Raw genomic sequence first — 18,425 nt, 5'->3', positions numbered from 1 at the left:
ATGCTATAAGAGAACTAGAATAGGGGTAGTAAAGATTAAGTTAAGTTAAGTTAACTTTGTTATGTTATGTTGTCTTATTTTAACCTAACTTAAGTAAAGTAGACTATAGTTACAGTGAGCTTATCTAGAACTATTGTCTTTTACAGCTTCTATACTCTGAGCAATAACTAGTTTGACGTAGTGTGATGCGAAATTGTGTCAAAATCGAAATTAAATTACTATCACTCACTAAATAGAAATGAAGACGCTAATCTAGTCAAATTTGAGCGAGACTAGTTACCTGTAAGTAATCTATAGGTAACCTTTACTGTTTAATCGCAAATTTCTATTCGATAGATATGTATTATTACACATGAAAGAAGTACAAGATAATATAATAATATTATTAGAACTTTATATATTTAAAAATATTTGATTGTTGTTTGTTTTATACCAAACTACTAAAGCAGTCATGATACAAGGAAGGTTTAAAAATGCTATATTAAAAGTTTAAAAGACCCATTATCCAAGATTAAATTTTAGAAAATTTTTAATGAGGAATTTAAACAGTTTCTAAGACAACATCCTTGAAACCAGAAGAAACCTTCTTACCCTTTTCTTCACCAGAACCTTCACCGTGTAAAGCTAATAAAGCACCTAAATCGAATTTTGGTTGTTTTAATAATTTAACTTTTCTAATGTGAACGTGTTGTAATGGGAAGATAGTTTGAGTGGATTTTTCAATTTCACGGCCGATAACTTCTGGAATTAATTTGGAGGTTAATTGAGCTAAAGTGACGTTAGAGACTTCTCTTTGCATAATTTCAATCATCTTCTTTCTAACTTCTCTTAATTTAGAAGATTGAGCATAAGTGGTCTTTTTAATTTGGTTGGCTTGTCTCTTGGTGAAGGCAATAGCAAAGACTCTTAAAATGTAGTCATCAGCAGTCTTAACGGTAACGTTAGCTTCGACTAATGATTGCCATTTTCTAACTAAAGATCTTAATTTATCAGAGGTGAAATCTAAACCGTGGAAGTTGGTTAATAAGTTTTTACCTTGAACTTCATCAACTCTTAATTTGATTTTTCTGTAAGAGTGGTCTTCAGATCCTTGTAAATCAGCTAAGCTGACTTCGACAACACGGCCCTTTAAACCATCGGCAGCATTCTTTAAACCAGTAGATTTGTTGATTAAAGTCTTACCAACAGCTCTGTTTTCAAAAGTAGATGGAGCCTTAATGTCAAACCATTCCTTTCTGGTGAATGGGTCAATGACCTTCTTCTTCAATCCCTTTTTACCCTTGGACAATCTCTTATTCTTACCAACAGCCATGTTGTTAACTCTTCGGTATATATAATTATTGATTAACTACAACTAAGAATCGTTATTGAAAAAGAGTTGTTAAACAATTTTCACCTAAAATTTTTTTTCCCTTTGCTTCCTCTGGTTCTGGTTTGAAAAAAAAAAAATCCTTAACTATGAGACGGCCATAGTTAACAAATTATCAGTGCGATTATTTTGAAGTTAACTATGTGTGTTTGGATGTAATGAGCACTACATCCATACATACATAATTTACTATTTCTGTGTTAGATTTCTTAGTGCGGATTGTTAATTATCTATAAGACTGCATTCAACTCCATGTGACCTTGAGCCTATCACATGTATTTTCGCACAGGTTAGGGCTTCAACCCTAGTATCGGCTTTAGTTCTTTGACTCTATCTTTGTGTCATTCCCATAAATTTACAAAATGTAAACAAACCATTAATGTCAGATTGAATCCACAAACTCGCTTAATTGTAATGGTATGGATCTTGTCCTTTCATTAATTGAACATAAATAGACATATATAGACCAATTATTTGGATATCATCATCAAATCAATATTGCCTAAGAATACGGTTGGAACTCTGTACAGATCAATTGGCATTTTAACATTCACATTCATATTCATAATCATATTCACATTGTATACGTGTTTGATTAATTATATCTTTGTATTACAATATGGAAGATCATCAAAATGATCAAAATAATCAGTAAGTTATTTAATTTATGTATTGAATTTATAAATTATAAGCATTATACTAACATAATTATCTAGAGTTGCATTAAAAATAGGTCTAATAGGTGACTCTCAAATCGGTAAAACTTCATTAATGGTCAAATATGTCGAGGGATCATTTGATGAAGATTATATACAAACCCTTGGAGTTAATTTCATGGATAAGAAGATTCAAATAAGAAATACAACTATTACATTCTCAATATGGGATTTGGGTGGACAAAAGGAATTTATAAATATGCTTCCATTAGTTTCAAATGATGCTGTTGCTATACTATTTATGTTTGATTTAACTAGAAAATCAACTTTGAATTCAATCAAAGAATGGTATCGACAAGTAAGAGGTTTTAATAAAACGGCCATTCCCTTCTTAGTAGGTACAAAATATGATCAATTTATTGATTTATCTCATCAAGATCAAGTTGAAATAACTCAACAAGCAAAGAAATTTGGTCAAGCCATGAAATCACCTGTCGTATTCTGTTCCACTAGTCATTCAATTAATGTCCAAAAGATATTCAAAATAATATTATCTAAGGCATTTGATTTACGATTAAATTTGGAAGAAATAGTAAACATTGGTGAACCAATTCTTATTTATAAGTAATTGCTTTTTCCATAACATCATCATGCAAAATCACGACTTTCAATTCTCCTATAATACATTTACGTTTCCTTTCAATTTATTCAATTTGTTACACATATACATTCTATTACATGCTTAACTATATACATTTTTTATATTACTTTAATGACATTAATTAATAATAATTGTCTGACATTTGTAGATATTTCGGAGTTTATAGTTGCAAAAAATGCGATACCGCATTCGATATATTATTTACACATATAATGTCTGTCAAATGTGTGGATAACGAATTTTTTATTTGTTCTCATTATCGGACATTAATTACGACATATGAGTAGAGTTATTGTCTGCCAACGTTTTAGTCCAATGCTTTAGTAGAGTACAAGCTATGCTATGTTATGTGTGTCTTTACTAAGTAGCTATACTATAAACTGTAATTCTACTAATTCAAACACATAATGTATCATATAAATAATAATACTAATTGTATATAGTCAATCATAATCATTTATGACAATTGTAACAATATGTCCTCTATTAAATTATTTATCTTGTAGTATTAATAGTATCACCAAACTGGTGTAAAGTCAAACCATCGAAGTGATGGCTCAGTAAAAGTCGCGTCGGAACGAAATCAAAATTGATAAAGAAAGCTTAACTATCTGATATTATATAATTTATAGATAATATACAGTCCACCGATTGAACAATGGCTTCAAGTAAGAAAGACTTTGAAGGATGGGAATTCATACTTCCAGAGGATTCATCTCCTACTAAGAGAGCTATAAGAAGAAGAGGTGGTGGAGGTCCTGAATCTATGTATGTACGAAGAGTAAGTGATGGGTTTGAGTTGAAACCAGGAGATACAATATTATACAATGTAGAATCTGATGAATCTGAACTTGCAATTATTAAAGAATTTACTATGACTGGTTCTGGATATATTGATATGATTGTTTATTGGTTCATTCTCAGTAGTGATGTTCAAGATAAATCGGTACCTCTCATAGAAAATGAGTTATTGATAACAGCATATTCATCATTGGTATATCTTAATCAAGTAGTAGAAAAAGTTAATGTACTTTCCAAATCTGATTTTAAGAGCATTGTATTGGATGAATCAAATTCAACACTCACTTTCCTATGTCAACGAGGATATGATCAAGATGATGAATATTTCACTGGTGAAATAGATTTCGATGAATTGACAACTTTTATAAAGACCAAGCCAGTAGAATTTACCAGCTATATCAGAGACCTTTGTTCTAAAAAGGAAACAGAGGCACGAACCCCAGGCACGAATAATAAGAAGAAGGTGGTTCAAAAGAAAGTTGTTAAGAAGAAGGATACACAGAAAGGAGAGACTCCAACTACTCAATCCAAAAAGAAGAAAATTGAAGAAAAAGAAAAGAATGCTGGCCTGAATAAGAATGATGACAAGAAGAAAGAGAAGGAGGCTGAAGAAAAGGAGGATGAAAAGGAGGGTGAAAGCGATGATGAAAATGAGGATGAAAATGAGGATGAAAAGGAAGATGAAAATAGGGATTATGATGATGACGATAATGATGACGAAGGTTTCGTAACAGCATCCAGTGGAGATGATGAACCAGAAAATGATGAATCAGAAGATGATGAGGTAGACTTGAGTGAAGATGAGCCTGTTACAAAAAAATCCAAACCATCACCACGTAAACGAAAGAGTACTTCTAGATCAACATCACCAGCTAAAAAAACACACCTTCCGAGTGAACTTTTGAATAAAATCTTATCACCACACAAGAAGGTCATTAACATAAAGTCCAATGTTTCTAAACCTTCTTTACTGTCTCTTTCGCCAAAGAAATCTACTGGCAATGGGAATAAAATACTTGGAATTGATGCTACTTCTCAAGCATTTAGAGATATTAAAAGTAGATTACATGCATCTCATAGAATTGCCTCGTTACCAGGTAGAGAAGATGAATACGCTTCACTTTTCTTAAGTCTTGATACTGCAATTCAAGAAGAAACTGGATGTTGTATTTATGTTAGTGGTACACCAGGTGTAGGTAAAACTGCAACTGTACGAGAAGTAATTGCACAATTACAAGATTCAGCTTCTGCTGGCGAGCTTAAAAAGTTTGATTATCTTGAAATTAATGGTTTAAAACTTTTATCACCTAATGTTGCTTTTGAAGTATTATGGGAGAAAATCAGCGGATTTAAAGTTAGTTCTGCCAATGCAGTTCGACTTCTTGATCAATATTTTGCAGAAGAAGCTAAAGACAGGAAACCATTAGTAGTTCTTATGGATGAACTTGATCAAATTGCTTCTAAGAAACAAAATGTGATGTATAATTTCTTTAATTGGCCCACCTATTCGAAATCTAAGTTAATTGTTATTGCCATTGCAAATACAATGGATTTACCTGAACGTACACTTTCCAATAAAATTTCATCTAGATTAGGATTGAATAGAATTCAATTCATTGGTTATACTTATGAACAATTAGGAGATATTATTAAGCATAGATTAAGAGAAATTCAACGAGAAAATAAAATGAAAGTAATAGTTAAAGATGATGCTATTTCATTTGCTTCAAGAAAAGTTGCAAGTGTTAGTGGTGATGCTAGACGAGCTTTAACTATTTGTCGTCGAGCTGTTGAAATAGCTGAACAAGATTTTATTAATAAGAAAAAGGATAATCCAAATGAAGATTTGGAAGATACTACATGTTATGTATTAATTTCTCATATATCTCGAGCCATTAATGAAACCGTTAATTCACCAATTTCTTCATTTATTATGTCATTACCATTTGCAGCCAAATTAGTTTTAGGAGCCACATTATTACGAATGAAACGATCAGGATTAGCAGAAAATACTCTTGGAGATATAATTGATGAAATGAAAAATTCCATTCAATTATTTACATCAAAAGATAATCAACATCAAATTTTACAAAAATTTGATACAACATTAAATGATTTCCTCTATGGTAACGGACCTTTATCGAGTGAGAAATCGACTCCAAATATAAGAATTTATCATTTTAAACATATAATTAATGAATTGGCAGAAAATGGAATTATTACTCAACAAAATATTCTTGGAGAAAGACATAGAAAGATTCAACTTAATGTATCTGAAGAAGAAGTCACTTCTGTATTAAGAAGAGATAAAGAAATGAATGGATTTTATTAAGTATAAGTAGAAGTATAAGTATGGTCGTGCCAAGTGACATTGATTGTAACAAAAAATGTGCAGCCTTGCGATGATGAAAAAAAAAATATATAGAGATATGTAGAATACCGTATATAATTTTTTTTGCAGACTTATCTATTTGAATAAATATTAGCTTAACAATGACGTCTATAGATCCTACTGATTATGTAGAAGCCAGTGAAGGAAATGGATTAAGATTTAATGATGAAAGGCAACAAGCCAAATTTGAACTTGGAGTTTGTATGGCAGTATATCAATGGGAAGAATTAAATACTGCTGTTGAAAATTCGTGGGGTGGAGCTAATTCGGCTGAGAAGAGAGATTGGATATCGGGAATAGTTATAGAATTATTTGATGAAAAAGTTGTAGATATTCAATTAATAGAAGAAACTTTATTATATGCTATGGTTGATGAATTTGATACTGAAGTTGATAATGATTCAGCTTTAGAAATTGGAGCATTAATCTTTAAATTTTATAAGGATGTTTCCATAGGGAATTATAATGATATTGATTTACTTTATTCTAAATGGCAAGAAAAGCAATCTAAAGGTTCATCTAATATTAATAGAATACATATAGAAGAAGATCCCAATAATCCAGATGTTTCTGATAGTGAAGAAGATGAAGAAGATGAAGGTGATAATGAAGATATTCCTCAATTACAACAAGAAGATTCTATGGAAGTAGATACAGAACCAGTAGGTCCTATTGTTGATGAAGATGGATTTGAATTAGTTCAAAAGAAAGGTAGAAGAGGTGGTCGTAGATAGATTTAATGAGAAAAGTACATATAGTATAGTTATTTAACATATATATTATCAAAAATTTTACATGCTAATAGAATTTCTAGGAGTATTACTTCTTGAACGATTTAAAGTATTTAATGAATAAAGACTCGTGACTGAATTTCTACTATTTCTAGAGAATATTGGTTCTTGATCTTCAACAGGTGTAGTAAGACCTGATGATATACTATTTCGACTTGAATTATTTAATCGGAAATCACTAAGTCGTCTAACTAAATGATTAGCCATATCATTCATTCCACCAGGAGTTCCTGGTACTGCATGATTAACATTAGTTAATCTTCCAAATATTCCTTCATTATTAACATTTTCAATCTTAAATAAAGTAATTAAAGTTTGAGACCATTGATTCACTGAAGTAAGAGATTTCCCTACCCATTCAATTGTTTCTTGATTTGTTTCAGAAGTATCTTGTCTCATAAAATAACTGGTAATTTTACTTACTGAAGCTATTGAACTTGAAATATTTCTCATAATTTTATTATTATTTCCCGTATAAATCCTTACACTATCAACTGTATTATAAATTGTTGAATATAATAAAGATACATACCAACCAAGTGATAAATGACTCCAATTAAATTTTAATGGTTCTAATGGAGTATCTGGTAAAAAATCATAATTAATTTGACCTTTATTTGCTGATAATACATCATCAAAATTAGTTTCTTCAATATGTTTAACTAATACAAAACTATCAATACTTGAACCTTCTCTACTTGACCAAATTTCTTTTAATACTACTTTTAAATGAGGAATTATAATGGTTAATATAATTCTTAAAGCATCATTCCCACCCCAAGACCGGCTTAATGGGCTTTCAATTGGTAATTTTTCTTTAGCTCGTTCTGACATTCCTGTTGGAGGTCGAGATCTTAACGCTGCTGTTAAATCATCATGATCATGATCAGTTTCAGTTTCTGGTTCCAGTTCAATTTCTGGTATTATTGTTCGAATATTATTTAAAGATGGAGTTCTAGAAAGTTGTGATTCATTATCAGAAAAATCTACAATTTCTTCTTCAGTATCATCAATAATTTTAAGAGTTTCACCATTATTATAATAATCATTACTAAATCCATACACAGTATTCCAAACTTGATCATATACTTTTTCATTTTTTAATATTGAAAATAATAACATTCTTGATGGTTTAGGATATTTAATTATTGATGTACAAACTGATCGTATAATAAATGCCAATAATTCTGGATTTGTTTTACGTTCTGATAAAAATGATTTAGTTGAGAATTTTGTAATTAATAAAGTAATTGATGAACAACTACCATATGATAATCCCCCTCGAGGATTTGGATTATGTAATTTCTTTTCAGGATCTATTGGATAATTAATATCTTCATTTGATACTGGTTGAATTATATTATATAATATTTCCACTAAAGTTGTAAGTAATAATGATGATATATCATTATTACCATTACCATTACCATTTAAATTTAAATTTGAAAGGAATGTACATATATGAATTACTAAGAAATCTCTTGTAGTTAATGGAGTTGTATTTGTTTTAAAATTTGTAGGAAATGTTTCATAAAATTTAATATCAATTGGATCAAATAATTTTTGATTAAGTTCAAGATCTGATGATATATATAATAAGAAATAAGCAGAAATTCTTACTAAATTTTTATGAGAATGATTATTATGATAACTTATAATATTATATAATAAACAAATAGTTATTTCTGGAATAAATTTTTGACTTAAAAGTTGTTTAAAATTTTTATTACATTGAATTAATTCCCAAATTAACATGGTTGTTTCAGTGGCCCATAAAGATGGTGGAATATTTGAAGTTTTAATTAAATTAAATTCTGGTTCTTTAACTCCATAAAGTGGATGTTTTAATATATTTAATAATGAAGATCCAAGAAATAATAATTCTTTCTCTTTATGTAATTTACCTAAATATAATCTTACAATATTAAATGGTTTATTTGATGTTATAAGATTACTTGAAAGTAAAAATTTTGTATTTTCAATTGATGGTAATGGATAAACTGTTATTAATGTTAATAATTGTATAGCATTAGTAACACATAAATGTCTCATTTCTGTTAATTGACTATTATTATTAAATACCAAAACATTTTCTTCAGGTGAACTTCTTGATGATCGACAAGTTAAATTTGTTAATGAACATACTAAAGTTAATAATTCTATTCGAGGAATACAAGTAACTAATAAAGTTAAAAATTTAGATCCTGAAGATATTACATTTGCAGTTGTTTGATAAAATGAATAACTACTTAAAGTTATAAGTAGTTTTAAAATTTCGGTTCTATTAGAATCTATGATTAAGCCAGGAGGTGTATATTTAGAAGCTCCTCCAATTCCTGGCTCCCATACATTAGAAGTCAGGGTTTTATCTAGGGTGAATCCTTTAACAAAGAGTAATTTGACTAGTGTAGCAATAAGTTTGACTGCTACAATATTATCTTTATTAGCGGAGTTAAGAAATGCTGGTGATTGATCTGATGAGTTGGAGTTGGACTTAGAGTTGGACTTAGAGTTGGACTTAGAGTTTAATCTATTGGCATATCCAATAGGATCAAAGTCCACATTCCAAAATAATTCGTCTTCTATCTCCAGCTCATATTCTGGTAATTCGTATATGAATGGTATTATTTTAGTTAGGAATCGTATACAATTTAATAACGCTATGACATGAGATGATGATGATGATGATGATAAATCTTCCTTTTCATATATATTAATAATTTGATGACATAATACTGAAATTAAACTAAGTATATTAACTCGATTTTGATCTCGAATACTTCTTATATCATAAGGAGTTAATATTTCAAAGATATCATCGACACTTTGTGGTTCATTCCATAGTAATTCCCAAAATTCATATTGTTCACTATTGATAATGCGACCCTGTCCAAGCTTAAAGAAATGATTTTTAAATCGTTGTCTTTCTTCAGCTGTTTTCATTATGTATTTTGACTTGGACTTCTATATATACCAAATCGTTACGAAATGGAATAACCCCAATTCAAACAATGTTAAGTCAATCGGAATACTTAAGTTCAATCCCTGAAACGTTTTTCAAATTAGGTAATGGGTATGGCTAAGTTAGGCAGATCCTTCTTTTTGGTGCGCGAGCCATTCGAAGCGGTGGGGGAGACAGACACCGAGACCGAGAAATGTGCCGCTAGCGGGGTCTCCCTAGCTAATTACTACAATTAGGGGACATGGCTTTTAAACTTAACTTGTTATATTTATATGTATACTTATCATTTTCTGATCTATATAACCTTAAACTTAAACTACTTCCATATTTACTTTTACACTTTCTGCTCATACTCTTTTCACTCCTTCCTCTTACCCTAAACGTAAGGAGTGAGTTTCTCAGAATGCAAAAAAAAATGTATCGCTAATTTGCATCCAGAATATTATGCCTAACAATTGCTAATATATAAACAGTAAACTTCTGTTAAGTGAAATAGTAAATTAAGATAAGTATCTATAAGAAATAGTTTACTATTTCTAATTGAAATAAGCTACAAAACATATAAGCAGTACTAGAAAAGAAAATGAAATCGAATAACCTCGACGAGGAAACGAGACACCTGAAACTAATGACTCTGATTTGGGACGGTGTACTATGCTTCATGTATTCCATATTGTTCTTGCTTCGCGTATATGAGACGATCGTGGAATTGAATCTGCCGAATGATGAAGTACAGTCTAAAATGATACAATATAAAATATCATTGGGTTTTTTAATTACAGCTTCAGGTTTGGCCTTATTTCTTGCTATATATTGTTGGTGTGAAGTACAGGTTCTAATATCGAATGAAGTATCATTATCGAATTACAGAATCCCAATCCATTGTTCTTTCCTTTTATGGCTTGTACTTGTGGTGATTATTACACAAGTAGACTTAATGTCTATTATTGTATCTGTTATACTTACTGCTATATTCTTACTACTTGTAGAATATGTTCTCCTTAAACATGATTTTCTCTACGAAGAAGGTGGTCTTCCTGTATAATCTACAGCATAATGTGAAAGTTATTCTTGATTATTTCCGATTATTCCCATTTCTATAGTATAATAAAATTACGTACATAAATTTATTTTATCTATTTTTGAAATTTCGATCTATATAAATAAAAATAAATATAATCAGTAGATTTTCTTTATTTGTTACTACTCTAATATTACACTATATAGTTACTTTTATTAACCCTATATTAATTTACCCGTCTTGTCTTAACATTATTGTCTACCACTTCATCTTCTCTTTTTCTTACTGTACCAGATAATGAAGCAAATCCGACATCTACTGCCATACCTGCTACAACTTGTGCATCTTGAACTTCGATATCATCATTTCCTAAATCATCTGCATCACCCAGATTCTTAATTATTACATCATCTATTTCATCTTCACCATTATTTAGATAATCTTTTGGTAATTGTAATGCAGGAAGTTGAGTATCTATATTTCCATAATTACTATCTTCTTCTGGTTCAGACTCCGTATCATAATGTAGAGCTGAACATTTAGATAATGCATCATATAATTGTTCAACTGTACTATCAACCACTTGAAGTAAAGGATTAGGATTTGAATTAAAATCATATTCAATATTAGGAATTATATTTAATTCAATTGATGATATGAATTCATTATATTCATTAGGTATACTGGCTATATATCCATTAGATATTATTTGAATATAAAGATGAGAACTATTACTACCTTCAATTTTCTTAATTGCATGCAAAATAATTGATTGATAAGGAATTTCTAAACCTATATTATCATTAATAAACCATAAAATTAATGATGTATTTAATACATATAAAGAAACCCTCGAGAAATTAACATTATGTAATTGTGAACTTATTTCTAATCTACTTAATTCATTATTTTCTTGTAAATGAACTGAAACTGAAGGACATCCTCCATATAATATCAATTTATCATCATCTTGTGGAGAAAATTTTTCAGGAAATGACCTTTGGAATTCAGAAAATGGTATAGTATTTTCTATATTCGGTTGCTCATATATTAGCCTCACGGGATGGCCCATTTAGTTTCACTTTATAGTAGTTTTTATTGATTCTATTAGTAATTTAACTGCTAGTATTTCACTTTTAGCATCACGTTGTAGACGAAAAAGTTACAGTTAGTTACTGGTCGTGTCCCTCGTGGTAATGAACCACAGTTTTTTTTTTATCTTTTGTTCGTTTGATCTTTATCGTACATTATATAAAAAATAGAGGGTATATAAACTAAACGTGCAGTATTTTGTGTGTTATGTGTTATCTACGAATTGGTAGATTTTTCTGATAATCGTCTTATCAATTTGTGGAATACCGGATTGGAATTTTGACCACTTTCAATATCCTTTCGAGCTCTTTCAGTACGTTCCTTTTCTGATTGTCTTGCTTGTTCAGGTGTTGGAGGTAAAGCTTCATTAATCATATCGGCTTTTCTTGCATCTTGGAATGTCATAATTGTTTGTTGTAATCCATCACTACCATGTAATAATGATCCTTTAGGTAATATACCACTATTTAAAGATTTTAATTGAGCAACACTTTCAGATTCTTCTCGTAAAACTTGAAACATACGAGACATTCTTCCAATAGCAATAACCTTATTACGTAATGCTATTCTCTTGGCTTCTATACTTTCATCAGATTCTTTAGTAATTGTCGTTACTACTGCTGCTGCTTCTTCCTTTTCTTCTTCATTATTATTATTATTATTATTATTATTATTATTAGAGTCATCAATTTCATCTCTGTTAGCTATAGTTTCTTCAATAAATGGAGTATCTTCTTCTAATTCTTCTTCAGTACAAATGTTTAATATAGATAATAACATATCAAGAACTTTTTCTCCAACAAATGGTAATGACCAAGTAAATACATCTTTAAAATCAGGTAAATAATAAGGATGAGGTTGACATTCAAATTGTCGAATATTCATAACTGATCCATCATATTTTAATACTGCAGCTTTATTATGGTGACAATCTAAATAATTAGGAGCACTAAATAAAGTTAAAACTGATGGGAAAGCCATTTTTTTAGTACGTTTATACATACGATAACCAGTATCTTGAGCTTCATGAGCTCTAATTACAGATAATAATTGAGTTCTTTCTAAGAAATTACATGATGCTTTATAAGTGAATGCATAAGAACATCCTCTAGTTACATTTCGAACAAATGCATGACTACTAACATCTTCATCATAATCTTCAATTGGGTCAGCCCATAATAAATCACACATAAGTCCACTATGAGGTGGTTCAATAAATCTATCAAGTTTTTGAATATCATCTAAAGATTTTAAATCGGGAGATAAACCACCATGAACACAAAAGAATTGTTTATTCATAATTGCAGCTAATGGTAAAGCATTAAATGATGTTAAACATTCTTCATAAAAATCAATAGAATATTTATGTAAACATTCAGCTTTAAATGTAAAATGATCAGTTAAATGTCCACATTCATGATTACCTCGTAACATAAATATTTTATCAGGATAATTCAATTTTAATGCATATAAATAAAGTAAACATTCAGAAGAAAAGAATCCTCGATCAACATAATCTCCCAAGAATAAATATTTAGTTGTTGCTGGATCTCCACCTACTTCAAATAATTTCATTAAATCATAATATTGTCCATGAATATCTCCACATACTGTTATAGGAGCCATTACATCTAATAAATTTGGTTCATTAATTAATAATTCTGTTGCATCATTAATAATTTTTATAGCATGACTTTCATGTAATCTTCCTTGACGAATAAAATGATTTTTTAAAAATTCACAATTTGGTAATCCATTCTTCGAGAATAATTGTTGTTCAGTTGGTAAATAATCTACAGGATATTCCACATTGGTAATATATCTTTCTTTAGTTGATTTTTCTTCCCCACTTTCAGTTATATGAATATCGAATCGTTTTAATTCATTAGGTTTATCATCCAATGCCTTTAAGGCATTGTTAATTTGTAAGGAATTAGTAACTGCCTTTTTGGATGACATAATAATTGATCCCCTTAAAGACTATAGTGTACTATACAAACTATGTATAATGTGTATAGTATTAAAAGTAAACTAAAATTAACTAAAAAGTGTTATAACTCCGGTATTTGTTATCGACCAAATTCACCGATGATGCAGTGAGATTTTTTCGACCGACGATAACAGTGCGAATTACGAATTTAGAGTACAATGGTGATGTGCGACATAATGTACATAGTTAAATGTATTGTACATAGTTAAATGTATTGTACATAGTTAAATGTATTGTACATAGTTAAATGTATTGTACATAGTTAAATGTATTGTACATAGTTAAATGTATTGTACATAGTTAAATGTATATTATGTATATTTTTCATTATACGTTGCTACACGACTAACCTATATTGTAAAAGTATCATTTAGTAGCAATAGTTTCAGAAGAAACATAAATGATATGAGCCTTATCTTTAAACCCATTAAATGATGTTGTTGCAGCAGAAGTGTAGGCCCCTAAATTAGGGAAATAAATCCAATCTCCTACTTGAACATCATAATCTAATTGAGTTTGAGTTGATACACAATCTAAACCATCACATGTTGGTCCCCAAATTGAAAACTTATGCTTGCCCTTTGTTGCATCGTTAACAATTTTCTGTTCTTGATAATGGAAAGTATCTTTGTGTTTCAATACAAATGCTTGAGGATGTTGATGATCAAATAAGATACAATTCATATTCCCATATACTCCATCATTAATATAAATCATGGCAGTAATATCTTCACTAATTGATTGAGGAATATCTCTTCTTGCAATTACATGAGTTGCTAATGTAAATGCATTTGATACCATAAATCTACCGGGCTCAGCAATAAATTTAATGGCATATTTTTCAATAAATGTTTGTGGAAAGAATTCTTGTAATGAAGATTTAACAACTAATGAAGATTGTTCAAAAGTTTCTAATTCAAATCCTCCTCCAATATCTAATATATTCATTGAATCTCCATAACCGTATTGTTCAATACCTTTATTAAATATAATACGAGCATCTTTAACTGCTTTATTAATAGAATCAAAATCTTTAGCTCCTGATCCTACATGAAAGGCAACACCTCTAACTTTAAGTCCTAATTCATTAGCTAAAGGTAATAATTCATTAATAGCAGAATCAATACTACAACCAAATTTAGTTGATAATCTACATTGAGCAGTTTCATCATCAGTTGCAATTCTAATTAAAATACCACATTCAGGATGAAATTTCAGTAATTTATGTAATTCTTGACAATTATCAACTGTAGTTAAATTAACATTGGAAGTTTTAGCATGTCTAATAAAAGAATTAGTCTTACATGGATTAGCATAGACAATTCTATCAGGAGAAACTCCAAGATTAAGAATAGTATCAATTTCATTCTTAGATGCACAATCAAAATTAGCACCTAATTGTTCTAATAATTTAATAACTTCAATATCTGTATTACATTTAACAGCATAATGGGGATGAACTTGAGGTAAATTTTGTTTCCAAATTTGAAATGATTTATAAACTTGACCTAAATCACATACAAAAAATGAATCTTCTTCACCAGCTTCACAAACTTCATGATCAATATCAGAAATATGATTAATTAATGCTTGAGCAATTAATTCTGAACTAGATTTTTTAGTATTGACAATCGATTTTAAGTTTGAGTTTTGATAATTAGGATGATAGTGAGAGTTAACTTTTTCATTAACACATTCACTAGTACCATCATACTTAGCAGATGGACTCATTTCAACTAAATAAATATATTTTTCACTCTTCTGGGAGACAAAAGACAGAGAGGATTCTTTTTTTCACAAACACAGGGGCCAATAACTCACAAAGGGTGCGAGTTCAATTGTACTAATGACTTCAAGCGGCAGCTCTCGTAGGGTCAAGGACAATTTCTAGGGATAGACGGTTTAAAGTAGTAATGATCCTTAATTATGACTAATTATATGTATAAGTATAATTGAAAAACTTTTTCTCGTATATTGCTGCGATGTCGCGGAGTTTCGCCTTGGCGTGTAGTTTTTTTTTTGCAATCCTGTATGCAGGCAGAGAGGCATTACTGTTAAATTACTGCAAATTGTATATAAATTAGTATCACTTATTTCATTTATTTCATTTAACAATCACTATAAATCAATGAGAGGTTCAGGTTCTGCTACATATTTGGTAGGTTTAGAAGTGGTAGGTTGGTCATCTTTAAAAGTTGGCATTGAAGGCATAGTAGGTAATGAAGGAAGTTGTGATTGTGATTGTGTTTGTGATTGTGTTTGTTTATTATAATCACTTTCTACAGTTTCAATGGTAGGAAATCTATTGCTAGCTTCTTCTGGACTAAGGGTAGTTGATTGTCTTCTAACAAATGGATCAGTTGGTGGTGCCAAATTTTGAATTTCTTCAGTTGGACCCGATGGATATGCCAGTAAATTATTATTGTTATCTCTATTGAGTTCATCACGTGGATAACTAGCATAGTCTGGTTCAGTTGGTTGTGAGTAATTAGAATTAGGATTAGGATTGGAATTTGAATTGGAATTGGTTTGATCTTCGTATTGCTGAGTAGGGTATGATCCAGCCTGTTCGTATGAATAATTAGGTTGTTGTTGTACTGGAGTCGGTTCAGAAGGTTCAGAATATGGCTGGGGTGGATAACTAGGGTATGCTGGCACACTACCATACTCGATAGGTTCACTTGATTGTTGTATTTCTTGTTGTTGTGGTTGCTGTTCTTGTTCTTCAACTTGTTCATTAATGTATGGCGCTGATGGATAACCTGTACTTTGTCTAGGTACAGGTTCATTTATATAACCAGTTGTTTGTTGAGAAACTTCAGGTACACCGCTATAACCAGTTGTTTGTTGAGGAATTCCAGGATTATATCCAGTCAGTTGACTGTCGATATATCCCGTAGTTTGTTGGGGTATGGAATAATCTTGACCATATGGGTTTCTAGGAGCAGAAGTATAATAGTTATTTTGTGGTGGTTGTTGTGGTTGTTGTGAAATATGATGATTACCATAAGCTAAATTTAACTTAGCCTCTAAAAATTGATCATATAATCTCGTTATGGTAGAGATTTTATTATTCATTTCTAAGAATGCTTCATATCTCTCGATAGATGAGCGTAAAGATTTGTTTACTTTTGGTTTTAACTTAATTACTTTAGCATGTAATTCACTCAAGTCTGTATCATAAAGAATATTTCCTTGCTTAGTTGGATCACTCTTTAAATTAGTCATTAAAGTTACAAACAAATTAATTTGTTCTTCTTCTTGTTGTGATAAGTCTTCTCTTGGAGTTTGATGCTGTTCAATATGTTGACTAGGTGAAATGATAGGGTATGGTTGGGAGGTTTGAGTAGGAGCATTAGTTGTAGGAATGGAAATATTATAAAAGTCTGATTGATCTTGTTCATAAGCATTCTGTTGAAAAGATTGTTGTGGTATTGGTTGTTGTTGTTGTTGCTGTTGTTGGAATTGATTTCTTTGTTTATAGATTCGTTCTTGTTCTTCATATTCCTTTAAACTAGCCGCAATAGCAGCCTTCATTTCATCGTCTTCTTCTTCATCTGGATTTGAAGTTGAAACAGCTGGAGCAGGATCAGGAATAGATTGAATAGGAGGAGGATTTGGAGGTGCACTATATTGTACACCTGTATCTTTCAAACTTAATTCTATGGCTCTTCTTATTTGTTCTTCTTCATCATCGACTGGACCAGATGGTGCTGAAGGTAAAGAACCATGAGATTCTTCTCTCTTATGTTTACCAGATTTTGATTTCTGTTTAGCATAACAATTATCACAAACTCTTACAGGTTCTAAGATTCCTAAACCTGGTAAAGGTATAGAATTACTTGAATGAGTTTGACAATAAACTCCTCCACATGCTCGACAATGATGTTTCCTATTAATCATTGAAAATGGTGTATAACAAATCATACAACTATCACTATCAACCCAATCGGGAGGAACTTCTGAATCAACAAATTTACTATTCAATTGATGAGATACATCATTAACTTGAGGAAATGTATAACCTTCATTAACTAATTGATTATAACATTTCTCCACATAATTTAATTGTAATTGATTTTCAAATACAATTGACCATTCTTTAACTAATGATAAAATTAAATTTCCAACACTTAATTTAGATTCATTTCTAGTAACTTCAAAATCTTTAGTATTATAATGAACTTTAAATATGAAATCAATTAAATAATCTAAAAATTCCTTTGAAGCAATTTCAACTAAGAAATGATATCCACTATTTTTAACACATAAATCAATTAATTTTAAAGTTGAAGTTAATAAATTTGGATTACTATAAATAAGGGTTAATCTCTTTTTAAGTGCTCTCATACATTGTTTAGCCGGAATCTTTTTACTTCTAATAACATCAGTTATCTCTAAGGCTATAGAAAGTTCTAATTCTCCATTGGGGATGGATTCCGAAGTGGCTTCTGAGATTTTATTATCCAATTCCACAGTGGATACGTTTCCGCTAAACCACGACATATTTACTGATATTTATATAGTGAATTTGACTTTGACTTTAATTTGATTTTGCTTACTGATATATGGTTCAGTTTGATATTTGCCCCCAATTTATAGTGTGTTCTTTTTTGTTCATAGTTCCGACTTTTTTCTGTGATAACCGGTTGATGCACCACCGAAGTGACTAGATGAAAATGGCAGTAAT

General features: G+C 30.2%; 10 protein-coding genes across 10 annotated transcripts; 4 read left to right on the top strand and 6 right to left on the bottom strand. All coding sequences in view use genetic code 12, as the record gives it.

Moving 5' to 3' along the window:
* Window positions 1-296: 296 nt before the first annotated feature.
* On the bottom strand, window positions 297-1,412 carry RPS1 (40S ribosomal protein eS1). The gene has a single exon (XM_064881831.1). The coding sequence runs from the start codon at window positions 1,310-1,312 to the stop codon at window positions 542-544; it is 771 nt and encodes a 256-aa protein (XP_064738924.1). The 5' UTR covers window positions 1,313-1,412; the 3' UTR covers window positions 297-541.
* A 350-nt stretch (window positions 1,413-1,762) lies between these two features.
* Window positions 1,763-2,800, top strand: TEM1 (Ras family GTPase). The gene is made up of 2 exons (XM_064883250.1): window positions 1,763-2,020; window positions 2,086-2,800. The coding sequence occupies exons 1-2, from the start codon at window positions 1,989-1,991 to the stop codon at window positions 2,651-2,653; spliced, it is 600 nt and encodes a 199-aa protein (XP_064738923.1). The 5' UTR covers window positions 1,763-1,988; the 3' UTR covers window positions 2,654-2,800.
* A 488-nt stretch (window positions 2,801-3,288) lies between these two features.
* ORC1 (origin recognition complex subunit 1) lies at window positions 3,289-5,952 on the top strand. Its single transcript, XM_064881830.1, has one exon. It carries the CDS (start codon window positions 3,345-3,347, stop codon window positions 5,817-5,819), a length of 2,475 nt encoding a protein of 824 aa, XP_064738922.1. The 5' UTR covers window positions 3,289-3,344; the 3' UTR covers window positions 5,820-5,952.
* Window positions 5,913-6,641, top strand: TSR2 (Tsr2p). The gene has a single exon (XM_064884337.1). The coding sequence runs from the start codon at window positions 5,981-5,983 to the stop codon at window positions 6,611-6,613; it is 633 nt and encodes a 210-aa protein (XP_064738921.1). The 5' UTR covers window positions 5,913-5,980; the 3' UTR covers window positions 6,614-6,641.
* On the bottom strand, window positions 6,642-9,911 carry RJT21DRAFT_36970 (uncharacterized protein). The gene has a single exon (XM_064884336.1). The coding sequence runs from the start codon at window positions 9,611-9,613 to the stop codon at window positions 6,671-6,673; it is 2,943 nt and encodes a 980-aa protein (XP_064738920.1). The 5' UTR covers window positions 9,614-9,911; the 3' UTR covers window positions 6,642-6,670.
* A 167-nt stretch (window positions 9,912-10,078) lies between these two features.
* Window positions 10,079-10,677, top strand: RJT21DRAFT_140103 (uncharacterized protein; the record flags this gene model as incomplete). The annotated part of the gene is made up of 1 exon (XM_064883364.1): window positions 10,079-10,677. Exon 1 carries the CDS (start codon window positions 10,216-10,218, stop codon window positions 10,675-10,677), a length of 462 nt encoding a protein of 153 aa, XP_064738919.1. The 5' UTR covers window positions 10,079-10,215.
* Window positions 10,678-10,727: 50 nt separating this feature from the next.
* RJT21DRAFT_36957 (uncharacterized protein) lies at window positions 10,728-11,867 on the bottom strand. The gene has a single exon (XM_064884334.1). It carries the CDS (start codon window positions 11,723-11,725, stop codon window positions 10,880-10,882), a length of 846 nt encoding a protein of 281 aa, XP_064738918.1. The 5' UTR covers window positions 11,726-11,867; the 3' UTR covers window positions 10,728-10,879.
* Window position 11,868: 1 nt separating this feature from the next.
* On the bottom strand, window positions 11,869-14,060 carry CMP1 (calcineurin catalytic subunit A). Its single transcript, XM_064884335.1, has one exon. It carries the CDS (start codon window positions 13,702-13,704, stop codon window positions 11,962-11,964), a length of 1,743 nt encoding a protein of 580 aa, XP_064738917.1. The 5' UTR covers window positions 13,705-14,060; the 3' UTR covers window positions 11,869-11,961.
* On the bottom strand, window positions 13,947-15,666 carry SPE1 (ornithine decarboxylase). The gene has a single exon (XM_064881829.1). It carries the CDS (start codon window positions 15,464-15,466, stop codon window positions 14,102-14,104), a length of 1,365 nt encoding a protein of 454 aa, XP_064738916.1. The 5' UTR covers window positions 15,467-15,666; the 3' UTR covers window positions 13,947-14,101.
* On the bottom strand, window positions 15,667-18,319 carry VPS27 (ESCRT-0 subunit protein). The gene has a single exon (XM_064881828.1). The coding sequence runs from the start codon at window positions 18,239-18,241 to the stop codon at window positions 15,854-15,856; it is 2,388 nt and encodes a 795-aa protein (XP_064738915.1). The 5' UTR covers window positions 18,242-18,319; the 3' UTR covers window positions 15,667-15,853.
* Between the last annotated feature and the right edge of the window lie 106 nt (window positions 18,320-18,425).

Source organism: Scheffersomyces amazonensis (genome assembly GCF_036850825.1).
Source record: "Scheffersomyces amazonensis strain UFMG-HMD-26.3 chromosome Unknown RJT21scaffold_3, whole genome shotgun sequence".
In the NCBI taxonomy this organism is placed as follows: domain Eukaryota; kingdom Fungi; phylum Ascomycota; class Pichiomycetes; order Serinales; family Debaryomycetaceae; genus Scheffersomyces; species Scheffersomyces amazonensis.
The sequence above is the reverse complement of the archived record's forward strand: the minus strand, read 5'-3'. Positions and strand labels throughout refer to the sequence as shown.